The sequence below is a fragment of the Rhamphochromis sp. 'chilingali' genome (assembly GCF_963969265.1).
Source record: "Rhamphochromis sp. 'chilingali' genome assembly, chromosome: 17".
Taxonomy (NCBI): Eukaryota; Metazoa; Chordata; class Actinopteri; order Cichliformes; family Cichlidae; genus Rhamphochromis; species Rhamphochromis sp. 'chilingali'.
In genome coordinates this window covers 12,679,716-12,704,843 of record NC_137944.1, presented here as the reverse complement: position 1 = coordinate 12,704,843, position 25,128 = coordinate 12,679,716, and the positions used below count along the sequence as shown (strand labels likewise).

The 25,128-nt window shown below is 41.2% G+C and overlaps 1 protein-coding gene across 1 annotated transcript in view; it reads right to left on the bottom strand.

The window, feature by feature from the left end:
- Window positions 1–25,128, bottom strand: part of csmd2 (CUB and Sushi multiple domains 2) — a 296,524-nt gene that overhangs the window by 249,404 nt on the left and 21,992 nt on the right. Inside the window, exon 2 of the mRNA XM_080862285.1 lies at window positions 23,331–23,547. Within this exon, the coding sequence (XP_080718411.1) occupies window positions 23,331–23,547 (217 nt within the window). The remainder of the gene's footprint in view (window positions 1–23,330; window positions 23,548–25,128) is intronic.

The following is a 25,128-nucleotide window of genomic DNA, read 5'->3' as shown; positions in this document are numbered from 1 at the left end:
GGCGTGTCCGTGCATGGCTGCATCCAAACAGAAGAATATATGCTGTGTGTGTAAGTGTTTACATAAGCTCTCGTGTGTGCGTGCATATGTGTGTGTGTGCGTGTGTGTGTGTGTGTGTGTGTGTGTGTAGGCATGGAAAAGAGCAGAGGTCTATTAAGAGGGCTTTCCACCTGACTGGCCTCAGCATCATCTCAATGAAGAACCTCTGCTTCCAATTATCCCACCACTACCCACGGGAGCGAGAGCAGGAGAGACGGACAGATGGAGGATGGTAGACAGGGTAAATGTGTAAGAAAGATGGCTGCATTGAGGAGGACTGGAGACGCTGCGATGAAAGAAAGGCCCGCTGAGGAAGACGGGCAGAACGCAGGCTGGCATGGAAGGCGAGAGGGGCGGATGCAGACACCTCAACAGCCATGAGATGGGCTGAGGATGAGGTAGAAACTCCACGGCTAATACAGGAGTCACAATTAGGGAGACGTGTGAGCACACACGCATGCTGTTTTTAATCATTCAAATTTTTTTGAGCGGGCATGTGTGTGTGTCCTCTAAAAGAAAAATTAATGCATATCCACAGCTGTAAACCGACAGGGACTAAATCAGGTCATTCATCCTTTAATCCTATGCACTTTGTGAATGCGTGTGTATGTGTGTGTATATATATGTGTCTGTGTGTTTGCAGGGTGGAATGTAACTACAATGCTGATGCAGCTTATTTTCTCCCAGAAGGAGGGAAGAGGGAAGATAAAAAAAGAAGGAAAAAATAGATACAGCAGCAAGATTTTGATGGCTGAGTAGAGGGGAGACATTAGCCAATAAATGATGGGTGGTAAGAGAGAGACATGGGAAGGAGGGAAGGAGGGAGGGAGGGAGTTGAAGTGCAGAGAAAAGAAATAGGTGTGTATTTCTACACGTGTTTGTGAAAGTGTGTGTATGTGTGTGCGTATTCTTTCTATACGAGACCCTGTGCAGCTATATCTTGTCAGTGGTCAAGGCCAAGGGCTGATGCTCTCCTGTGCTCTGTAAGCTCTAACTCTCCACTGACTGCCTATCACACTAAAAAGCAGTGCTTTGAACTAGTGCCCTACCACTGCAAAACACACTCACACACACACACACACACACACACACACACACACACACACACACACACACACACACACACACACATATATATATATATATATATATATATATATATATATATATATATATATATATATATATATATATATATATATATACATACATACATATATATATAAAACACCCAGCACGCCCCTGCGGGCGGTTTATCCTTCAAGCTCGGGTCCTCTACCAGAGGCCTGGGAGCTTGAGGGTCCTGCGCAGTATCTTAGCTGTTCCCAGGACTGCGCTCTTCTGGACAGAGATCTCCGATGTTATTCCCGGGATCTGCTGGAGCCACTCGCCTAGCTTGGGAGTCACCGCACCTAGTGCTCCGATTACCACGGGGACCACCGTTACCTTCACCCTCCACATCCTCTCGAGCTCTTCTCTGAGCCCTTGGTATTTCTCCAGCTTCTCGTGTTCCTTCTTCCTGATATTGCTGTCATTCGGAACCGCTACATCGATCACTACGGCCGTCTTCTTCTGTTTGTCTACCACCACTATGTCCGGTTGGTTAGCCACCACCATTTTGTCCGTCTGTATCTGGAAGTCCCACAGGATCTTAGCTCGGTCATTCTCCACCACCCTTGGGGGCATCTCCCATTTTGACCTCGGTACTTCCAGGTTATACTCGGCACAGATGTTCCTGTACACTATGCCGGCCACTTGGTTATGGCGTTCCATGTATGCCTTGCCTGCTAGCATCTTGCACCCTGCTGTTATGTGCTGGATTGTCTCTGGGGCATCTTTACACAGCCTGCACCTGGGGTCTTGCCTGGTGTGATAGACCCCAGCCTCTATGGATCTTGTACTCAGAGCTTGTTCTTGTGCTGCCATGATTAGTGCCTCTGTGCTGTCTTTCAGTCCAGCTTTGTCCAGCCACTGGTAGGATTTCTGGATATCAGCCACCTCCTCTATCTGCCGGTGGTACATACCGTGCAGGGGCCTGTCCTTCCATGATGGTTCCTCGTCTCCCTCCTCTTTCTTGGGTTTCTGCTGCCTGAGGTATTCACTGAGCACTCGGCCATCTTCCCAATGTGTATGTGTATGTATATATATGCATGCATATATATATATATATATATATATATATATATATGCATGCATATATATATATATATATATATATATATATATATATATATATGCAGAAGCAATGAATGGCTCTAGTTAAATCTGCTGTGTATATTTTTAAGGCAAAAGAATATATCTTAAAAAAAAAGTTGATATAGTTGCTGGATTCAAAGCTGTGCCCACTGAGCACGCCTGTGTATGACTCATCACTAGCTCTACTTACAATTTATAAAAAGCTGACCTTGATGCCTGGTGGAAGTTAAAATGGCACTTCATTCCCCCCCCCCCCCCCCCCCCCTCCCCCCTCACGCACGCACACACACACAATTTGACTCCCCCGCTTAACAGGCAAAGTTTCACATGCAATTAGACTGCATCTCTATCAGCCTTCTTTCCCTACTTGTTGGGCGAGCTGTAATGTACCCCGTCACTTTGCCCAAAGGCATGATCTGGCCTTGATAGAGCTGCCTTCAGCTCTCTCGCTTTCAGTTCAAATTCTTGGCATTTAACGTGTATTAACAGTAATCATAGTGGATTTGCAGGAGCTGACACTTTTTTTTTTCATTTCTATTAACCACTAAGTTTTCTGCCCGTTTAGCCTGTTAATTTCAGCTTAGCCGCAAAGGTAAGAGTGCATCAGCAGCATCAGCGATTTGGAAATCTCACACACAGCTTCCCCAAAACACATCAATATTTCAAACAGGGCTGATGTCTTTTTTTTTTCTTTTTTTTCGACTCAGACTAGTTCTTCCCGTCTCCATCGTGAAGAAAGAATGGGGCTGTGGCGCGCAGCTGATCATTAATATTCATACGTGGGTGACATCACAAGGTGTTTGCGTTTCGCGGCGAAACGATAAGGGGGGAGGGATCCTCTCAGAAGTGCCTGATGCTAAATGCTGATGGCGAGATAATCAACCACAGTCAGTTCCAGCTAAAAGACAAACTGCAGTGAAGTCATTAACAAGCTGGTGTCTCCAGAGAAAGAGAGAGCAACAGTGTGTGTTAGAGAGAGAGAGAGAGAGAGAGAGAGAGAGAGAGAGAGAGAGAGAGAGGCTGATAAGAAGGAAACGCAGTGGAAGAGAAGGTGAGAGGAGGACTGAGATAGGAGTGGGAGGAGAAAATATTAGCAGAGACTTGAGGAGATTTGAACAGATGAAGTGCTCCAGAGAAAACAGGAACAAATAAATAGAAGTGTATGTGTGTGGGGAGGGGGAGGGGGGGGGGGGGTGTTGGCTCTGAAAAAAAAGATAAAATGTGAAAACCTTTTTTTTCCAAGCCCGGGGGGGGGGGGGGGGGGGGGGGGGGGGGGGGTGAGGAAAAGAAGTAATGAAGTAATGCAATAATGAAAACAAGTAAACTGTTTAAAGACTTTAAAGAGTCATATAATGCTTTTTGGACTGAAAACAAAAGAGGTGGTAGACACACGACTTCATCTGCACACAATATCTCAAGTAACGACCAGAGCTGGAATAAAGGATGAGGGAAATGATGGATCGTCTTCATTTTTCAATCTACCTATTACAGTGTGTTATTAAGACTTTTATACAAACTTGGACCCATGTGTTTACTAGCACTAAAGCATCTACAGGTCATGGAGTGCTTTTGACTGGTTTATCTAAACGTTATATACACTTTTTAACAGTGTATTTACATTCTCGTGTTATTATCTGCATCTTCACAGCACCATACTTAACTTTAAGGCTACAGAGCCGGTTGACCCCCATCTACAGGATATTACGGGGGACCTGTATTCACCAGCTGCTTTGTTATGTACACCTTGCTGGTACTCAGTATTAACTCGGTTGTTACTTAGGAGGCAGAGCAGGGCATCTACTAATCTGAAGGTGGGTGGTTCAATCCTGCTCCAGTCTGCATGCCAAAGTATTTTTGGACAAGATATTGAAACCCAAGTTGCTCTCCAGTGTGTTTCTAGGAGCATGAATGTTAGCTAGAATGGGTGTGAATGAGGCATGTTGTATGAAGTGCTTTGAGTTCTCCGATGGAATAGAAAAGCAATACATAAGAACCAGTCCATTACTATTTAGTAGGCTAGACCCCATTTTACCTTCAGAATTGCTTTAATTCGTCATGGCAGAGCTTCAGTGAAGTGCTAGAACCATTTAGAGTCCACACTGGTCCATACTGACGTGACAGCATCACGCAGTTGCTGCAAATTCCTGAAACAAATCTTTCCTTCCACTTCATGCCAAAGGTGGATTGCAATCTGTCAACTGTGGAGGCCTTTGAGCACAGTGAACTCATTTTCATGTTCAAGAAACCAGTTTGAGATCATCTAAGTTATAATACTGAAAGCTACCACCAGAAGATGGGTTCACTGTGATCATAAAGGGACGGAAAGGTCAGCAACAATACTAAGGTCGGCTAAAAGATACTTGGTATTGAGGGGCCCAAAGCATGCCAAAATATCGCCCATACCATTACACCATTACAGCAGTCTGAGCAACTAAAGCAGGATGGAGCCACACTTTAATGTTGTTTGTGCCAAATTCTGAACCTAAGATCTGAATGTCGTAGCAGAAATCAAGTCTCATCAGACCAGGCAATGTTTCTGCAATCTGTTGGGTCATTTTTGTGACCCCATGTGAATTTTAGCCTCAGTTTCCCAGCATGGTCTTCTGCTGCTCTAGCCCATCTTCTTCAAGATTCCACTTTCTGTGCATTCACAGTATGTTCTTCATACCTTCTTTATGACAGTGGTTACCTAACTCACTGCCTTCTAGCCTTTCTCCTCTGACCTCTTGAATCTACAAGGCATTTTCACCCAGAGAAATGAGCGTTGTCTGGAAACCACAGAGATAGTTGTGTGAGGAAATCCCAACAGATCAGCAGTTTGTGAAATACTCAGACCAGCCTGTCTGGCAATAACTACCATGCCGTACTCAAAATCACATAAATCCCCTTTCTTCTTCATTCTGATGCTCAGCTTGAATGTTAGCAGGTCATCTTGACCATCACTACATCTCTAAATCCACTGGGTCATTGCCATGGGGTTGGCTTAACAGATATTTACATTAACGAAAGGTATACCCAAAAAAGTGGACTTCCCCAAACATCATTTTGATTCTTGAACTCTACTAATATAACTTTGCATGATTTACTCTGATGATTCTTTGATGCCCTTCAGTTCATCCTCTGTGAGAAGCAAGCCATTTAGGCTCATCTCCTGTTTAAGGCATCTTTCTTCTGATTGGCTGAAAAGCAGGTGGGTGGAGCTTTATTAATCACAGCTAGAGTTAAAACCTCATGCTGACAAACTTTGGTGATCTTTAATCTAAGCACCCACCACTGTAACAGCATATGACAGAATATTGGGGAAAAAAAGCAAAATGTGTCCATTTTAAATAAATGTCAGAAAAGGGAAGTGTTTAAAACATGAATCACAAATGTGAATAATAATGTAATATTTCTAGCTGACACACTCTCCTTTGCAAATAACAGTCTCAATAACTAGAAGCCTTAATAAAGAATTCTAAAATGAACAACAAATGCACTCCGACACAGGAGAAGTAAAAAAACACAAATGAATTCTTTGCTCATTCATTCCCCCTTTGTAGAGACATAAGTCAATTACACTTACAGCACACAAATCAAGGCTGACAAATGGAACAAGGTGACGTTCACACGTCCACCGTGTTTTCCCCGGGTCCGCACAAATCGCTTTGCAATAATCCTCAGGCCAAAAACAATTAGTGATCAAATAAAACGAATGCAGTGTTGTGCAGTTCTCGCTCCTAGGAGAGTGACAAAGCTAAGTGGTAGCCCTGAGATATGCTGTTGTTTACTGGCTTGTGCCAGCCAGCAGTGGTGTGAGCCTCTCCTTGTGTGCATATATGTCAGTGGATATATAGAAATTACGACACGCCGTGACGAAGTCAATGATCCAGGAGAGGGAGAAAAAAAAGACAGATTAAAGAATTGCAAATGAAAACAAACTATAAAAAGGTTATTGCACATTTTAGTCGTACTCAGCTGCAGGGATGTTGAATTCGTTTCAAATGGTGTGCCACATACAGTCCATTTTGATCCTAAGTGGGCCAAACCAGTGAAACTTCCCTTTCTGTGAGCATAAAGAAGTTTAACTACACATTGAATCCCTAAATATAAGGAAAGGAAGGGCAATTTCAACAGTATTTCTTAGTTTTCTATAAAATGCTGCTGTAGTAAATAAAAGAAATGTATCAGCATGACTTAAATTGCAAGGAATGTGTGAAATTACAGGACTAAAAAGGTTTCTGTGAATTCACAAAAAATATGCAGCTTTGTTGTTGTTGTTTTTAAATGTAGACCAATTGTATGAAAAAAAATCTATAGCAGATCATAAAAAAATAGAAACTCTTCAGTAATTTAATCGTTACTTAATTATTTGTTGTATTATGAATGGCCATTGTGGAGATCTTTATCAGTAGGAGAGGCTGCAAAATTTATTAAAATACAATTAAGTCCAAAATTTATGCCCTCCTTATTTTCCAAAGCCGTCCAGTGGGTCAGATTAGAGTATTTGCCATGAGGATTCTGTCCACAGGGCTTTATGTTTATACTAATAAGTATTGGGTTTATGTATATGTATTATCTATGGCTCTAATAATATACTAATAGAGGCACAGTTTAATGCACTGCTCTAAAAATGACTATCCTTATGTTGTTACTGTTGCTGCCATTGGCAGCAGTAATCGCTGTTGCCCAAACACTCATCTAATGCTTTGTGAATGTTTCATTATGCCTAAATAAGGTTGTATAATGCCTGGTGCAAACAAGATCAAATCATGCGTTGGTGAGTCAGCCTCACAAGCATCAAGATTTTTAATGTGTAATACGCAGATCAGGCCAAGTGTAGTAGCAGTAGGAGTGAGGCTTGATGAGGAGATGTATATGAAAACAAAAATGTGTCAGCGCTGCACTTTCCAGAACCGCTCGAAATCGCATTCAAATGCAGCCATTTGGATCTTTACAGATGTTTAGCAAACATGAGGCTTTTCACTTGTATGCTCATCTCATCCTCTCTCTGCAATTTAGTGGTAGTTTTTTTTTCTCCCATCAGTTAAAGTTGAAGCACAACTCACATTTCACTTCAAGTCCTGAAATTGGGTTCATGTTCAATTTGCGTTTGGAAGAGATTTTTAACCAAGTGACTTCCCATCCACACGAATGTCATTTTTGTGTTGATGTATTGATGCTGAAGCAGCATTAACGGTTGCTAGGAGAAGTTCACATTTTCTGAAGAGAAAATAAAACCCCAACTTTTTTTTTTTTTTTTTTAATTTTATGAATTAGCTCGCAACAGCAAGCATGGTTCATTCTCATCCACATGTGGTGCTGCTTTTGCTGCCTCTTTTTTAACTTATGTTGCTCTTTCATGAAGAGATCCCCTCCTCCAGTACAAAGCTCAGAGGGAACAATTACTTTCCCCATATACATAACAGAAATAGAGTTGGCATACCATCAATGGGCATTCATCAGACCTATTTGAGTCCCAGAATGGATCTAAAACAGGAGCAGGGTTTAAAGGTCTAAAGCTTTAATTGGTAAGTTTCACTTAAGAGAAATCTTCCTACTAGGAAATGATATTTTATACAACAGTGTGCTCTAACTGGAAAGGTCTTAGGTAAGGACCTTTCCTGTACAACATCACAGTATTCCTGTGAACAAATCCCCATTCATGAATAAATGTTTTATTTTATTTTTTTTCCCGCTTCATGACTGCGGTGAACAGATTCTTGACCTCAAACCCATCCAACATCTTTGGAAAGAATTGGAATGCCTACTGTTAGAGAGAGTCCTTGTCAGCCAACATCAGTGCCTCATCTCACTAATGCGTTTGTAGCAGAATAAAAGCAGATCTCTGCAGCCAAGTTTCTCATTCTTTCCAGGACAGTGTGGACAAATTTATCAGGTTTTTAGCCCCCTGTCTTTTGGGTTCAGATGTTCAGCAATCATATATGGGTGTTGCGTTCAAATCAAAAGCATTGATTGTTGATAAATCACTCATGCTGAAGACGCCCTCTGGGCAGTTGAGTGATTGGCATAATTTTGCTTTTGTACAGGGTCGCAATGGATGTGAAATGAACCAGTCAAGATGTGATTATAAGACTTTTAGCTCTATTCGAAGGAGTATAAGCAGAGCAGGCTCAAAATAATTGGCCAAACTAACCAAATTTTAAATCCCAGGATTGTTTTTAAGAATTAAATGCAAATTCTTTGCAGTCTGTGACTACCTGAAGTCATTTCTGGCCCTTTGCGAGGCATTCAGTGCCGCTACCTTCAGTTAATGTTTGCTGCTGATTCATTCTGCTTTTAATTTTATCTTTGGTACGTTAAAAGCACGCTTGATTGAGGTCGTCTACTAAACCTGTTAATGTAGCTTCCATTTATTTACCTGTCAGGCAGTGTTTAAGGTCACTACAGCGTTGCTACATGGTTAAATCATCAATGAACATTGGTGAGCCATTTCTACTGGCATAAATACAATTCCATGCCATGATGTGCTTTCTGTCATGACCTCTTCCTTTCCTCGATGTTCTTCTTGGTTTCATGTGTCTGTCACCTGTCATTTAGGGGTTTTTTTTTTGTTTGTTTGTTTGTTTGTTTTGTGAAAATGAAATTATCTGAAAAAATTAGCTCCCAAAAGTTACAACCAGTATATTTGTTAAATCTGCTGAATTCAATCTGAAGGTCTAGGCTTTAATCAGATATGTCGCAGAGGCAAAATTACAACAATTATGTAACTGTTTTAAAATGCACATTGAACTGACTTGATATTTAAACTTCCCCTCTAGTTGTGATCATCAATTCCCCACTAAGTCTGCAGAGGGAAGCCTCTAATAAAATGCAGAACACGCTTGGGAATAAGATCTGATTAGCCAGCAAGGCTAACAGGGACACAGTGACCAATGGAGCGCCCAACCAACGCTATTGAATTTCTAAACATCAATCTTCTTTTGCTTTTGTGGCAAAGATGATCAAAAAGCAGCAGAGAGAAATGAGACACTGGGAGAAAAAGAGAGTGTGTATGAGTGCGTAATAGAAAAAAGAAAAATACTGGATCCAGAATTAGCTGCAGGCTCGTACAAACATTGTTCATATGCCAGTCGTCTTATTTCTTGGATATTGTCAACGACCTTCCCTTTAGTTGTTTTATGCCTGTAGATCTAAATATTGATGCCCTTATCATGTGCATCTTAATTGTCTTTTTTGGAATGAAGACTTTATTAATCTGTTCTATTAGCATCTTTATATTTTAGCCCTTCAACAGACTGGGAACCTGTCCACGGTGTACCTCTCGCCCTATGCCATCTAGGATAAGCTTCAGGCTGTATGTAACCATGAATTGGATAAGCAGAATAAGAAGGATGGATGGATTACAGTTTTTTACAGACGCTAGGACACATTTCTCAATACTTAGGTCACGTTTGCAAAACTCCTCACACAGTGAGCACAACAGAAGTCTATGTGGGCTAAACTGAGGATCAGTTATCATTGTTTTGGCACAAAATGCATTCAATGACTACATCTCTCAAATTTCATGAATTATCTTCTCACTCAGACACAACAACTGCCAAAAATCTTTGTACGGACAGGACATTTTGCATGTGCTTACATACTGTTTTCAAAACTGTTAAACTTATGGCCAAAACAATAACACAATGCAAAACTTGAAAAGACAGCAAAATCCAACAGCAATATTTTATTGAAACATATTTTAAATCTAAAAATGCAGTTTAACCAGCCACAGCTGATTCTCATTGTAGATGAACATCTACACAGGTGTTACTCCTTCAATTTTTCAACTCCTTCAATTCTGGCATGCCAGAAGATTCTTTCCTAGGTGTGTTGCCCTAGATGACATGAGATGTGATGTGGATGAGAACATGTGGCCAAATGGAGAAGACCGAGTAGATTAGCATTACTATTGTATGTGTATCAGTGGATGGTGTGTATACAAATTCTTGTATTTTGGGATTACTTAGTGCAAAAAAATAAAAATACATAAACAAATATTAACGAATTCTGCATGATGTCTGATTCATTCCAGTAACATATATTGAAATTATAAACAGAGATGTGTCCTTGTTTTACACAAGAAAACACTGTGTAATGCTACATGTTGTTAGTGTTTTTTAGGTCATTGTTTTGTGGGTGACAAAGTGTGTTTGTCGGCTGTCAACCTTTGCTAGTGTTCTGGAAGAATGAGGTTATTTGAGACCTGAATGAAGTGTTTTGGTAGTTGTAGTGCATTTTGAATGTGAAATGAACTGCTTTGCCAAGCTGACGGTCAGTTAGGAGGATTGTGTGAAGAGTTTTGCAAAAGTGACCTAAGTATTGAGAAATGTGTCCTAGTGTCTGTAAAAAACTGTAAGTGAATGGATAGATTGTAGTGTATGTAAACCCAAATTGACATCCTTGCTCCTTGCTATGTAGTCACTAACAGTATTCTTAGAGCAGAAAATGCTGAGTTAACCTTTAACCTTTTGACAACTAAATAAGCATGACAGTAACTGGTCAAATGCAAGAGGGGTCTAATTACAAGGCAGGAAAATCCTTTTGACACAGCATGGTCATTGTGTACGTGTGTGTGTGTGTGTGTGTGTGTGTGTGTGTGTGTGTGTGTGTGTGTGTGTGTGTGTGTGTGGATGTGCATGCGTGTGTGTGTGTGTGTGTGTGTGTGTGTGTGTGGATGTGCACGCAATATGACTGCTTTATCCATTATCACATTTCACAAGGTGTTTGTATAGCTAATTAGACTGTTATGCTGTGTGTCTCCAAGGGATGAACAGGCAAAAACAAAGAGAAAGGGTGAAATCAAGGAAGAAATACGTGACTACAGCCATATCGAGGAAAAAATAAACAAACAAAAAAACTGCCAAATCAACATGGCTGTAAAAATACACCACAGATTTGCCTAAGCTTCCAAACAAGGGGTGCACAAGGGCAACATCTGTGCTTCATAGTCCTGTAGATTACAGCTAAAGGGAATGTAGTTCCTTTGTTTTAGGGCATGTGGTTCTGTGCTACCATATTGCGTTTGCTGGCTGTTTTTCTGCTGTTTTCTTTCTTCTGTAGTGTAGTCTATAGCATTCATAAAAAGCCATGTTATTTATTATTAGTAGTAGTAGTATTTGGTTTCAGATAATAATAATGGATTGGATTTATATAGCGCTTTTCAAGGCACCCAAAGCGCTTTACAATACCACTATGCATTCACTCTCACACACTGGTGGAGGCAGCTACAGTTGTAGCCACGGCTGCTCTGGGGCAGACTGACAGAAGCGAGGCTGCCATATCGCGCCATCGGCCCCTCTGGCCAACACCAGTAGGCAACTAGGGTAAAGTGTCTTGCCCAAGGACACAACGACCAGGACAGAGAGCCCAGGGATCGAACCTGCGACCTTCCGGTTACAGATGCGATTCCCAACCCCCTGAGCCACGGTCGCCCCAAATGAGTCTGACACATTTTTCTGCAAACACAGCAATCACAGAATGGACAGACTAGAGCATTAGTCCAAATGTCAACTCATGTGGAAATTGGCTGCAAAATGGTATATGGTGCTGCACTGAAAACCTCCTTGCTTTGGTGGCTTCCAGGCTGCCATAGTTGCCAATAGTTTTCATGGAAAATACAGACTTGTCTGTAAACAGTTGCAAATTACTCACCAAGCAGTAGTGAAACTCTGAAAAGTGCAACATAAATCAGAAAAGGAGACGGTTAGCCTTCAAAGTAAGAGTTGCAGGGAGGAAGCACAAGTTTTACTTTGAAGGCGAATGTCCTCGGTTTCTGGATTGCTTCTTTTGAGTTTCATGCAGCAGCTCTGTTCCTTTAAGGCAAAGGCTCTGTCGATGGCGACTCCAGACTGTCAGTCTGCCTCAGATTTTAGTTTCAGCCTCTCATCAGTTGCCCATGAATACAGTGCATGCTGTCATTTAGATAAAAGAATAGGCAGTTCTAAAAGGTTGAGTTGAATCCTGGATCGTTGACTGACACTTTGACTTCTGAGTTTCATGCAGCAGCTCTGTTCATACACAATTCTTTCTTAGCAGTAACAGCAAAAGAACCACAGGGTCTGGAGTCGCCATCGACAGAGCCTTTGCCTTAAAGGAACATGGCCTTGTTAGTGACCTTTGTGTGACGTACATTAGTGGCAGAGTCAAAGTCTTCAGTGACCCCACCGTTCTTTATATTTTGTTAACAAAATGGGAAATAAGTTTATTGGCAAACATACATGGTAGTATAGTTTATAAGACAATAACAGGGGTTCTGTAATTCTAACAAGCTTGATATTGGAATCTGGTTTGGACACGTTTAACAGTGTCTTTAACACTGACTGAACTCTCATAGGCAAGCTTTCTTGTCATTTCTTTACGTAGTCTTCAGGAATAGTTCTCTAGACTTCTGGAAGGACATTCAAAGCTCGTCGTTAGATGTTGCCTTTGTTTTGTTCTGTTCTCTGTCAAAATGATCCCACACTGCCTCAAAAATGCTGAGGTCTGGGCTATTTGGCATCTTGATGCAAATGATGTGTTTTTGTGACAGGTTGCTGGTAACAAGCTGCCTAACGACACAATTTAAAATTGGTTCTCTGCTAAGTGGTCTGTCATGTGTATTCACTTAATAGCTCCTCTAGAGCAAAATATAAAGAAACGAAGGGTGACTCAACACTTTTGCACAGTACTGTATTTTGACGTAAAGTACTGTGCAAAAGTGTTGAGTCACCCTTCATTTCTTTATATTTTTGCTTAGTGTTTAGTGTAGCAGCTATGAAAATGTTGTGCACTCTGTTTACTGCCTTCCCCATCATTCCTCCAAAGCTGTTCTGTACAGATGCCACACTGGTGTAAAGACATGGCAGCATTTTGAATTTTTTAAGAATCTTTTAAATGTTAAATGCAGACAGTGTGCAAGAACTACAATGTCATGATTGTTTAATTTGAGTGATTAAATTGATCGAATTAGAAATAATCTAGTTAGAAGTTAGAGTTGTGCAAGTTTGAATGACTTCCAAAAATATCCAATTGAACATACTGTTCCATCCAAATAAGCACAAACTTTTCGGAGACAGTCTTTATTTCATTTATTTAAAAAAAACAATCACCGTGGAGACATATTCATTATAATTAGTTTTTATTTATTTATGAATATCCTTGTGATCAGTCCAAAATAACTGGAACAAAGTGAAATTATATCAACAGTGGGAAAAAAAAGCTATGGCAAGTTAGCTTCCCTGTCTGCCTGTCTCATTTCACAATGTTAAACCCAGACAAGCCGTGCATGCTTTGCACTTATGAGCCTTACTCTGCCTTGGGTATTGTAATTGTAAAATTGTGACTGACGTGATTTGCATAAGTTGTCATGCACATCAACAAATTGAATTCCCTGCAGTGAGAAAAGCATAGCATCCACCTCCCACCAACCCTTTGTTACGTGGTGTTTATCTGCTTCGATCATGAAGTTTTTGGCTTTGTCTCAGTTCCCATCATATCTGCAGTTTCTCTTCACGTTAAATTCTCTACAAAGCTGCCAAAATGCCAGCAAACACTTAAATGAAAACAATGCTTATCGCCCAATGCTCGTTGGGTTTTTGAACGCTGGACTAATTGGCAAAGATAATTATGTGGTGACTGATAAAAGCAGTATGCGAACCAACAAAGCAAAAGTGCTTCACACAACCTTTAGCTGTATAGCTGTTATTATATGGAATACAGTGCTGTGCAAAAGCCATGAGCCCCTTCTTGCTTCTTTATTTTTTGTTAGAAAATGGGAAATGGGTGCATATATACAGTATGTAAGGCAAAAAAGAAAAAATCTAATGAGCTTGAAAGTCAATAGTTGGTATCATCATCTTTATTGTTGAACACAGCCTGAACCCTCTTAGGCGAGCTTTCTTGTAATTTCTTTAAGTAGTCTTTAATTCTCCAGGCTTCTTGAGGCACATCCCAAAGCTCTTCTTTGTTTTACAGATTGCTGTACACACATACATACATACAAATTTGGATTCATCACCCTGTAAGACCTGTTGTCGCTGATTTTAAGCTCAGTCCTTGTGAAATTTGGCATTAATCAGCATTTTCTCTCCATTTTTCTTTCCATAAGAAACGGTTCTTGACAGTCACCCTCCCCCTGAGACCATTTCTGATGAGGCTAGATGGACCATGGTCAGATGCATTTCCAGGTCCTGTGTCAGTACTATTGCTGAAGACCACTTTAAAAAAGTTACAAGAAAGTCTGCCTCCTTGGAAGCAAAATATAAAGAAATGAGGGGTGGCTTGAGACTGTATTGTGAATTTTCAAAGGAAGACTTCACTAACTCAGTATTCTATCCGAACCAGCCAAGTTAAATTTCAGATTTTCTTTTGCTGGAAACATAGACTGCATTTAAAAGATGGACGTAACCACTGTCTCTAAATGAGATGTCAGAAGTATGAAGTGTTTCTCAACCGAGAAACTATGAACGCTGCACTAGTAGTGAAGTGTTAATCACCCCCTTAAATCATGCCCTATCTTGTAGTCCTACTGGGTGCATAATTTTCAAAAAGAACATCATGTTGTGTTAGTATTAATATTATTAATAGTAGCAGGGATAGTCCATTAGCAAGTCCATTAGCAGGTTCATACCCAGGGAGAACAAGCTAGAGTCGACTAAGTACATTACTAAAAACTTGCATAAGAAATCCCCTAGACCAGCGGTCCCCAACCTTTTTTGCACCACGGACTGGTTCAATGTCAGACAATATTTAGGTGTAGCAGATAAATACAACACAATAAAATGATATGACCAGCACAAAAACTCTGGTATTTTGTAAATTGTGTCCTGTGACAGGACAGCTGGCTCGATGGATGGGTGAATTGATGAAATTAGCAGTACATCCCAGCATTAAACTCATAAAGAAAATGGTTAGTGAGATCATTACTTTAGTGACTCATCTCCTGCTGGCCATTTCAAACAATGCTAGCTTAAGTGAGTTTTGGATTTGCTTTAAAGCAGAGGTGGGCAATCTCAGTCCACGAGGGCCGGTGTCCCTGCAGGTTTAGATCTCACCTTGGGTCAACACACCTGAATCTCATGATTAGTTCGTTACCAGGCCTCTGGAGAACTTCAGGACATGTTGAGGAGCTAATTTGGCCATTTAAATCAGCTGTGTTGGTTCGAGGACACATCTAAAACCTGCAGGGACACCGGCCCTTGTGGACTGAGATTGCCCACCCCTGCTTTAAAGGGTTTAACCGGTGCTTTAGGACTACTCAAAGCCAGTCACAAAATTAGTCTGCAAAATGGTAAGGCCCATTCATGTAACTGTTCTTTTTCATTTCACCCCTTTCATTCAGTTAAACTGAAACTAAACTCATTCAGATTTTCTGCTTTTTATGTGATACTATGCACATGAAACACTTTATCAAGTGAGGCTGTACAAGGCAAAAGGTGCAATTACTGTATGTAATTTCCTTTTGGAGAACTCGTTGTGACTAAAATGTAAACAGGGTGCGCTACATGGGCATAATTATAGCACTATTTGTAGAGGTAATATTTACATCCTTGGAGGCTTAGATGTGCTGGTTTTCCAAAATTTCAGAGTATTCCTTTGACTCTATAAAACTGAAATCACCAGCACAAAAGGGCCGAAAATTGCATATTCTTTTTTGGCACAGTGCGCTTCATATTTAATCTTTTATCTCAGCAGGACGGCATTTAATTTCATGCTGTTGTTGCAGTGTACCCTGTTAAGAGTATTGATAGGCCACGGGATGGGGGGGAGGGATGTCAATAGCAATAAACACAATGAGTGATACACGGGATGTGAGATATAAATTCACAGGCATCTAGTTGATTATTTCTCTAATCTGGGGTTACTGGGCCTAATAATTCTGCCTTACAGGTGGGCAGATGCCATAAATCTCAACATCGTTTCACTTTTTCCCGATGCGGTATGATGAAAAACAAACTATCACTCTTCGTCCTGTTTTTAGCAGTCTGTCGTTAAAGCTGGCGTTGATAAGTGGCAGTCTCTCCATTAACAGCCCAGACTCAAGGGAACCATAAATCCAACAATGTGTGTGCATGTGTGTGTCTCTGTGTGTTTGCTTGTGCATGTGCTTGCACATGTCTGGGAGTGTGCGTATGAAAAGAAGAAGAAGAAGAAGAAGAAGCTATCAACGTGTTTACATGGAGTGAATGCCTGTTTGCAAGAGTCGTGTTGAATAAGAAGCTCAATCACGATCAGCACAAACTAATAAAACCATGCAGCCTTGAACCGTATTCCTCACACGTGCAGAAATCAAACCCACAACTTCTTCCTTTAGATGAAGAGATGAAAAAGACACCACGCAACATGTTAACTGCAACCACTGAACATCCAAGGTATGGACATTGAGGCTGTGGACAGCTACAGGTACCTTGGTGTTCATCTGAACAATAGACTGGACTGGACTCATAACTCAGACGCCCTCTACAGGAAAGGGCAGAGCAGGCTGTACCTGCTGCGGAGACTCAGGTCGTTTGGAGTGGAGGGCCCACTCCTGAAGAAATTCTATGACTCTGTTGTGGCTTCTGCTATCTTTTATGGTGTGGTCTGCTGGGGCGGCAGCATCTCTGCTGGGGACAGGAAGAGACTGAACAGGGTGATCCGAAGGGCCAGCTCTGTTCTAGGATGCCCTCTGGACCCAGTGGAGGTGGTGAGTGACAGGAGAACGGCGGCTAAGCTGTCATCCCTGATGGACAACATCTCCCACCCCATGCAGCAGACTGTGACAGCACTGAGCAGCTCCTTCAGTGGGAGACTGCGGCACCCACGGTGTGGGACGGAGAGATTTCGCAGGTCTTTCCTCCCCACTGCTGTCAGACTCCATAATAAAGACTTTAACTGATCAAGCACACACATCCATACATATGCAATAATACTAAGTGCAATAATCCTTTCTGTCATCGTTGTATTTTTACTCAGTTGTATATAGTATTTGTATTTGTATTCTATTTTTATCTTATTGTATATTTATTTTATTTTATTCTACTGTATATAGTATTTTATTTTATTCTATTCTGTACAGTTGTGTACTGTATTTATTCTTATTGTATTCTAATTTTTGCCTCATAACTTTTGCACTGTCCACTTCCTGCTGTGACAAAACAAATTTCCCACGTGTGGGACTAATAAAGGTTATCTTATCTTATCTATCTTATCTTAATATCTCAGGGCTGAGCAGAAGAAAAAGGCAATGCGCATGTTAAGCATGCCTGACCCAGCGCGCTGACGTGCGCGAGTCATTTCGCAGAGTGTGTGTTGTGAGGGATTGATGGTCCGGGCATTCAAGCGGGGAAGAGTTATTGGGAGGAATGAAGCGCCACTATACGTCACCCGCTCTCACCATGACCTGCAGACATTGGCTCTTTACACTCTTGACTAACAATGTACTCGTTCACACATACAATATGAGACGTGGATAGACAAATTATAGAATATCGAAAGCTAGATATAGGTGCTGTAAACTACTAAATGCACATCCATATCTTTTTATGTGAGCAGCTACTATAATTGAAGAGAAAAGGTTCATAAAGAGCAGAAAAGTCTAAAAAACAATCTGTTTTCCAGCTTGCTATATTCCATGAAAGTCCGTGTGTGTGTGTGTGTGTGTGTGTGTGTGTGTGTGTGTGTGTGTGTGTGTGTGAATAAACCTTGATTTTGTCGACACTGAATCAGCTTGCTGAGATGGGCTATGATCTAGCTCCCCTTTTGTAAGCACAGACTGAGCGCACACACCCATTTGCACACATACACGTCCACATATTGTGACACCCCAGCCTCACAGCACTGAGGGCTGACAATAGTGTTAATGCCACTCCCAGAACCATGCGTCAGTGCTCCTTATTTAGGTCCTATCGAGCCCGCGGGCTGAAAATCTGTGCCTTCCTCGCCTCCTCCTCACTCTCGCCATCCCTCCTCTGACACCCCTCCTTTTTTCCCCCCAGACTGCCAAGGCTTAAGTCCCTCTGTTCCATCACCGCATCAATGAGACGAAGGCACGTTGGGAGAGGTGCCTTCACACACCCCAGCAGCTTTTCCATGTGCTGAAATGTACTCGGTGCTCCCTGACTCGTAGTAACAATGTGTAATGTGACACGGAAGTGAGAAAAAGATTGCTTTTCACAAGTGAGAAATGTGCACTTTTGTGCATAGAGGCTCAGTCTCACATAAGGTCAGCTGAGTGATGCTTTAACTTTTGGAAGGCCTCTCCGACTGCTATGCTGTAAAAGCACAGACTCTTTAACCCAAGTCACCCGGGGTTAGTGGATTCTAGTGAAAAATTCCCTAATGATAATTTAAATGTCATTTAGCAGCAATAAAATAGAAATATGCTCTTGAACATGGATTTTGTATGCTTTAAACCAGCTATCTTACTACTTTGTACAAAAGGTATAGAAATTTAGGAAAAGGTTAGTCTTAATCTAATTATAATCTAATTAGCATTTATTTGCAGTGATGGTGCGAGCGGGCAGCACAGTGACACGGTGATTAGTGTTGTTGCCTCACAGCAAGAAGGTTCGAATGAACCATCTGGCCGGGGCCTCGGATAAGCAGAAGTAAAAATGGGTGGATGGATGGATGGATGCATAGTATAAGCATGAAGACTGAAAGCAGATGAAAACAACTGGCCTCTTTGTGCAATAAAATGATCTGACACAGCATGTCTAGTTCTATCATTAGACTAATAGACACCACAGAAGCACAGGAACTCGCTAGCTATGGTTAAATTGTTCTTAAGGGAAGTGCGTGCTAAGTGTCAGTCAGTGATATATTGCACTTGCAGGTGAATGGTTGGCAGAGGCAAGCAGCTTCATATGTCAAGAAGAAAACATGGAAACTGCCGTCAACAGAGTGTGTCAGATGACACAGTCCACAACAAGAGGTTAGTCATTAAAATGCCGGATGGTTTGACATATTTTATGTCTAAAAAGTCATAACCCTCAATTTAATCTTCACATCAAAAGTTGAGGAAGGTGGCTGTAGTAGACCATACACCGTGACTTTTTTAAAAGCACAACTTAAAGCCATGCTTTCCATAAAGAGTGCTAAAGAGAAAAAAGAAAGAAATAGTGGAAAGGTGAGATGTTTTTTGGGCGATAGTATCAGTTAAGGAGCACAGCATGGACTGAACTGGCCTGGTGGAGGCCTAGATCCAAAGCAGGATCAGTACGTTGTCACTTAACAAGGGGATTGTTGTCACAGACAGGATATAGAGCTGAAATAGGCTAAGCCTACAGAGATCTGTGCACTGGCTGTCTGTGGCAACCGACACTTTTAACCCCTAATGCTGTCCAGTCATATAGCATGTGATACAACCTTGAACTTTGAATTCTTTTCTTTTTTGTTCTTACTTTGAAAAGAACTACTCTTACTATTCATGCTAAGCTACTTTAATCGCTCCAGCTCTGAATTCAATGTATATGAAAACGATTGAAAATGGCTTAAATGGGTTAAAATAGGCAATATAAATATAGTTCTCTATAAAATTGTATACATCTCTCTTTCATGGTTTCATTCATTCTTTTTCATTTTTAAAGAGAATGTTGAACGATTTTTACAACAACTTCCACCACACCATCGAGCACCCACGATGAACTTGACCAATTAATCACCTTGCCTTTGGAATGCAATGCTCTGTTTAATTAACAGTAGTCAAATACCAGCAGCAGCTTGTGCTTGCGTTGTGGGATTTAAATCAGTGAGTCTAAGTTCTGCGCACTTCTTTTTCAAACACCTGAAATTTCCTTCAAGTTTTCTGTCTGCTTCCCAGGTATCAGTTGGGATCGGCAGTTTAATGAAGTGCTGCAGCAACAGACTGACTCACATATGCATTTCTTAAGGAGTGGCAGTGACTCATAAAGCAACTACTGCAGGAGAATACACGCTCGCAAACACCCACCCACCCACACCCACACACACCAGAGTGCATATATACTTTGAAATACACACACACACACACACACACACACACACACGCGCGTATACATAGCTAATTTGTAACCCAGCATTCCCCTGATAACACCGTTTTTCTTGGCTTTGCTGTGACAGCAGCGAATAAATTAATGGATAAATAAACAAATCCAACACAGAGTGACTGCTTTGAATAGGAAATGAAAGGTGATCATTTGAATATGAAATTAGGGAAAACATTTTTTTAATTTTATTTTTTTTATGACGACTTGAGATCAAAGAAAATATTTAAAGCTTGAAGGGCCACACAGTGATGCACAGGAAGCACTGATCAAACTTAGCAAAAGAAAAAAAGGCATGCAAGACACAAAATGGAGAGCAGCAAGAAGAGATATGATTTTTGAAAATAGGTGTGGATGGAACAGAGGGCGAAGAGCAAGGAGGATGGGAGAAAAATTACCTCTGACACAAGTGGGAGATGAGAGAAGAGAGAAGGTTGAAATTATCACGTGTGCGTCTGCGTGCACACGAAAATGCGTGCACGCGTGGGGGTGTCAGTGCAAATATACAAGCGTATTCTGACAGACGCCTGTTGACTGGTAAAAGCTGCTTGCTAGCTTAATCCCGAGCTCACTCAAAGATACAGTCTGAAGTCTGACGTTATTACAAGATGCCTCTTTTGAAAGGAGAGGAACTCTCATCAAAGTCAACACAAACAAAATCCCCAGCAAGAACTTCACTGCTTCTCCATCTCGCTCACTGTTTCATCGACCCCCTCCCCCAACTTTCTTTTTTTGTGATCGTCTTTTTAAATTCATTTTCTTTTCCTTCACTTATTTTCAAAGGACTTTGACAGAGAGACAAACGCTTCCTCCCCTCCTTCCCCACCCCCACCCCTCTGTCCCGCCGGAGCATCAATATACAACAAGGCCCAGAAGTCCAAACAGCAGAAAGGCTGGGTGAGAACAGGGCAACACCAATCCATAATGGATTTTCTTCTCTCTTTCATTTGCTTTCTGTGGGGAGATGCTGTAGAGGCACCACTGGCACAAAATGAGAGATGCAGAGGAGGGGAGGGGAAGGGGAAGAGAGGGGGTGAGAGCTAGAGAGAGAGAGAGAGAGACATATTGACGGGGAAAAACAGAGAAGGCCCGACGGAGACTCGAAACAGTGTCGGTGACAAGAGCGCTTAACATTTTTCTCATTTGTCTGCAGAGGGCTTTCATATGCTTTAAAATGCGAGGCCAAGCTCGTAGCAAAAGGTGACAGGAACTAAAAGCATTTTTCGGTGTGGCTTTAATTGATCAAACGGTGAAATTGTCTCTAATTAGGTGAGTGTGTTAGCAAGAGGGCTGCCAAGAGGTTAGCTAGATAGCCTGCAAACAGCGATATCCCAAAATAAACTTAATTGAATCAATGAATTGAAGCTCTCCGGCTCTATCTTTTATAATTGCAGCTGATATAAATAGAATGTTTACTTCTAAAATCTCAAAACCAAACACGGACTGTATGAGTTTCACGGGAAAGCACGAGGCAGGATTCTCTAAGGGTATTAAATTGGCTGAACTGGAGGAAGTTGTTTCAGAAATTGTTTGTTTGAGTCTCCACACCCAAGTGAGAAGTTATTTCTTTTCGTGGGAAGCTCTCAAGCATAAAATGTGCCCAGAATCCCAAGGAATAACCCCGGATGCCGTCGCAGGGTCCACAGAGTCCGTATGGTATTAGTCACCAAAGAGTCTGCTCCGACTGCTTCTGAATGCTTCACTGATTTTATTCTTGATAATTTCTCCTCTTTTCTAGTTAACTGTCCGTTGCCGTCATCAATACCGTTGAGGGCAAACGACTCAAAAAGTGCAATTTAATTGATTAAAATCAGGGTTTTCTTTTCAGATTTCCAAGATCTTTGTAGTGGCTGCATTAACACGGATTTGGGAACGTGGCGCCGTCTTTGACGCAAAATCTGAGCATTCAAAGGGGTGAGTGGTTGGGCAAAAAGTACCAAAGCTTGTCAGTGGAGCACTAATGTACCTGTAACGAGGGGTACTTATTTGTACTTCAGTGAGTTTTGAACCTCTGGTGACACTTTGGTACTTTAATGTAGCAGTGTTCAAAACGGCTGCAGGGTCCCCGTCATTCACTCACTTAAAAATGGACTGGGACAGAATACTTTTCTAATCTTATTGATCAGGTTTATCAAGCTCATATCTGCACCTGCAGGCACAGGGAAAACACAGGCAGGTTCAAATCCAGAACCTCCTTACTTCTGTGCCACTATGGTGCTGATGTATAGAACAGATACTTATCAGACTGTATTAAATGCTTTTCATTTACCTTAAATGAAACAATTAAACCTTAAAATATGAAAGCAACGCTGATATTTCAATTTTGCATTAATCCAAATACAGACACTTATACAGTCACTTTTTTAGGTACCTATAGACCTAAAGACATGGTCAAGAAAACCTGGTGAAGTTCAAAGTGTTCATCAAAATGAGAAATAAATTATGATTTAAGTGGCTTTAAACACGGCATACTGGAAAGCTTGCTGGTGCCACATGGGCTGGTCTAAGCATTTCAGAAACTGCTGCTGATCTACTGGAAGTTTCTATCCCAAGCATATTTACAGAGAGTGGTTCAGAAACAGGAAATATGAATGGCAGGTCTCTGAACGAAAATGCCTTGTTGATGTCAGAGGTCATAGTATGATCAAGTTAATAGTAACTCAATAACATCTCGTTTCAACCAAGATATGTAGAAGTGCATCACTCAGCGCTAAGCACACTGAACCTCGATGTAGCCACACAGATTTCCCAGCAGTGTAAAATGAGTGGTCAGGCATATCTATTCATAATTACAGTAAACATGATGTTAAGTGCAGGTTTCTTGGCAAGCCACATCCATAATATAAATTAACATGGAATTTGTTTAGTGCTTTGGTAAAAGAAGCCAGCACAATGGATTGAGTCTTTAATGAAGACTCATTATTTTTAGATTTTTCATCCTCACTCAAAAAACACAGTCACCAAACCTCTGTTGCATCTATATGTGCAGTTTTTATGTCTTTGAAACTGAAACCATGGCTCATCCCTTATTATTTTACAGAAGTGCTACAGAAGTGTTACTAATATGGTAGCCAAATAGCGTGTGTGCTTCTAGTGAGGCTTTTTCAGAACATACACAAAATAAACTACCTTGTTCGCAGGTTTCCAGGGCTGGGCGGCCCATCATATACAGACAAGATGTCAAAGTCCTCCTCTAGGGCAAAGCCTTGAAACACCAGCTGTATCCGGTTGTGCTCTGCCGCCACAATGACCCATGTACAGTTGGCATAGTTAGGATAGCCGTAAGGGTATCCAGGGCTTTCTATTGTCCCATTGGGATTCTGTAATGTGTAACTGCAGTTCTGAGCTGTGAAGAAAGAGAAAGAGAAAAAGAAATAGTCAGTTATTAAAAGGCAGAAAGACACGTTAGCAGAGTACAGAACAGCTAGCAGAGTGCTTAAACGTTAAGGATTCTCCAAATAAAAAGACAAAAACCTCACTCATCTACACTCAAGAAAGGAAATTATACAAATGCACACCCACAGTCAAACATTTTGCACCAAATGCAGCAACATCCATTATCACCTACAGCATAAGCCATTAATATTGCAGTGCTAAATGGCTCGCCCCCCCCCCCCCCCTTCTCTCAGCTTTCCCCACCTCTACCCACCTCCATCATCACACGCTTGTTCATCACACACAGCACTGGTCCTACCACCACATTAATAATAGGTTCCCACGTTAATACATGCCATAGCTCGAGAAGAAGAGTCGAGGTGACGAGAGGGGAGAGGAGGAGACGTACTTGATTGCTACATTAATTGAACTCATCTTGCATTTTTTTTCCAGCAGCCACTTAAACTGCCTTCAATCTGAGATTTTAATTGTATCCGTACAAGGCTCGGGGTGGATGTAAGAAGCGTTGTCTATGTGTCTGTGAGCGTTTTCAATCTCCAAGCTAAATGACTTGTCTTCGACTGATCTGAGCACAGCCGAGACTTTTAATCAATGTTAGGATTTGCCTGTAATTAATCGCTAATGAGGAATGATGTGTCATTGCTATATTATGCACAACTCTGCATTTTGTCTGTGCTTTCAGAGTTAATTTACAAATTACTGTGTTTATACACATAACGTTCAATAGTTAAAGAGGCACATTATTCCCAAATCAAATTTCCATATTTCCCCCTGGTCTATGCCACTTTTCCTCTATCTAGATGATTTTGGTGTCACCTGCCGGGCTCGGTAGATATCCACTGTAGAGATGCCAGCCTTCTCTTGAATATGATGGAATGAATGGCCACAGCTAATGACTGCTTGCGTTGTGGAGCAAAAGCAGACCATACAAAAAAAATCTAGGTGAAAAATAACACTACAGCCTGGTGGAAAATGTAGGAGTTTGGTTTTGGGCTAAGGTGCCTCTTAAAACGATATTAATTTGATTTCATACATTGTAAAAAAAAAAAAACAAACAGAATGGAGATGATTGTAATTTTCTGCCACTACAATACCTGTTTTTTTCTTCTTCTTTTGTTTTTTTTAAATCAAAACTTGCAATGCATAATTGAAAAAGATATAAAAAAAGCTGTGACTAGCACTTTTCCCTCACAGCAAGAAGGTCCTGAGTTCAATTCCACCATCAGGATGGGATCTTTCTGTGTGGAGTTTGTGTGGGTTCTCTCCGGGTACTCCGGCTTCCTCCCACAGTCCAAAGACATGCAGTGAGTGGGGTTAGGTTAACTGATGTTTCTTAATTGTCCATAGCTGTGAATGTGAGTGCGAATGGTTGGCTCCCTGAACTGGATAAGGAGAAGAGATGGACATGGCGATGATTTTCTTTATGTCAAAAAACCATAACCCCCCCCCCCCCCCCCAAAGAACACTAAATCTGAACAGACAGATTTAAATCCCTCATACATCAGGGATCTCGTACCCTATAAATATATTT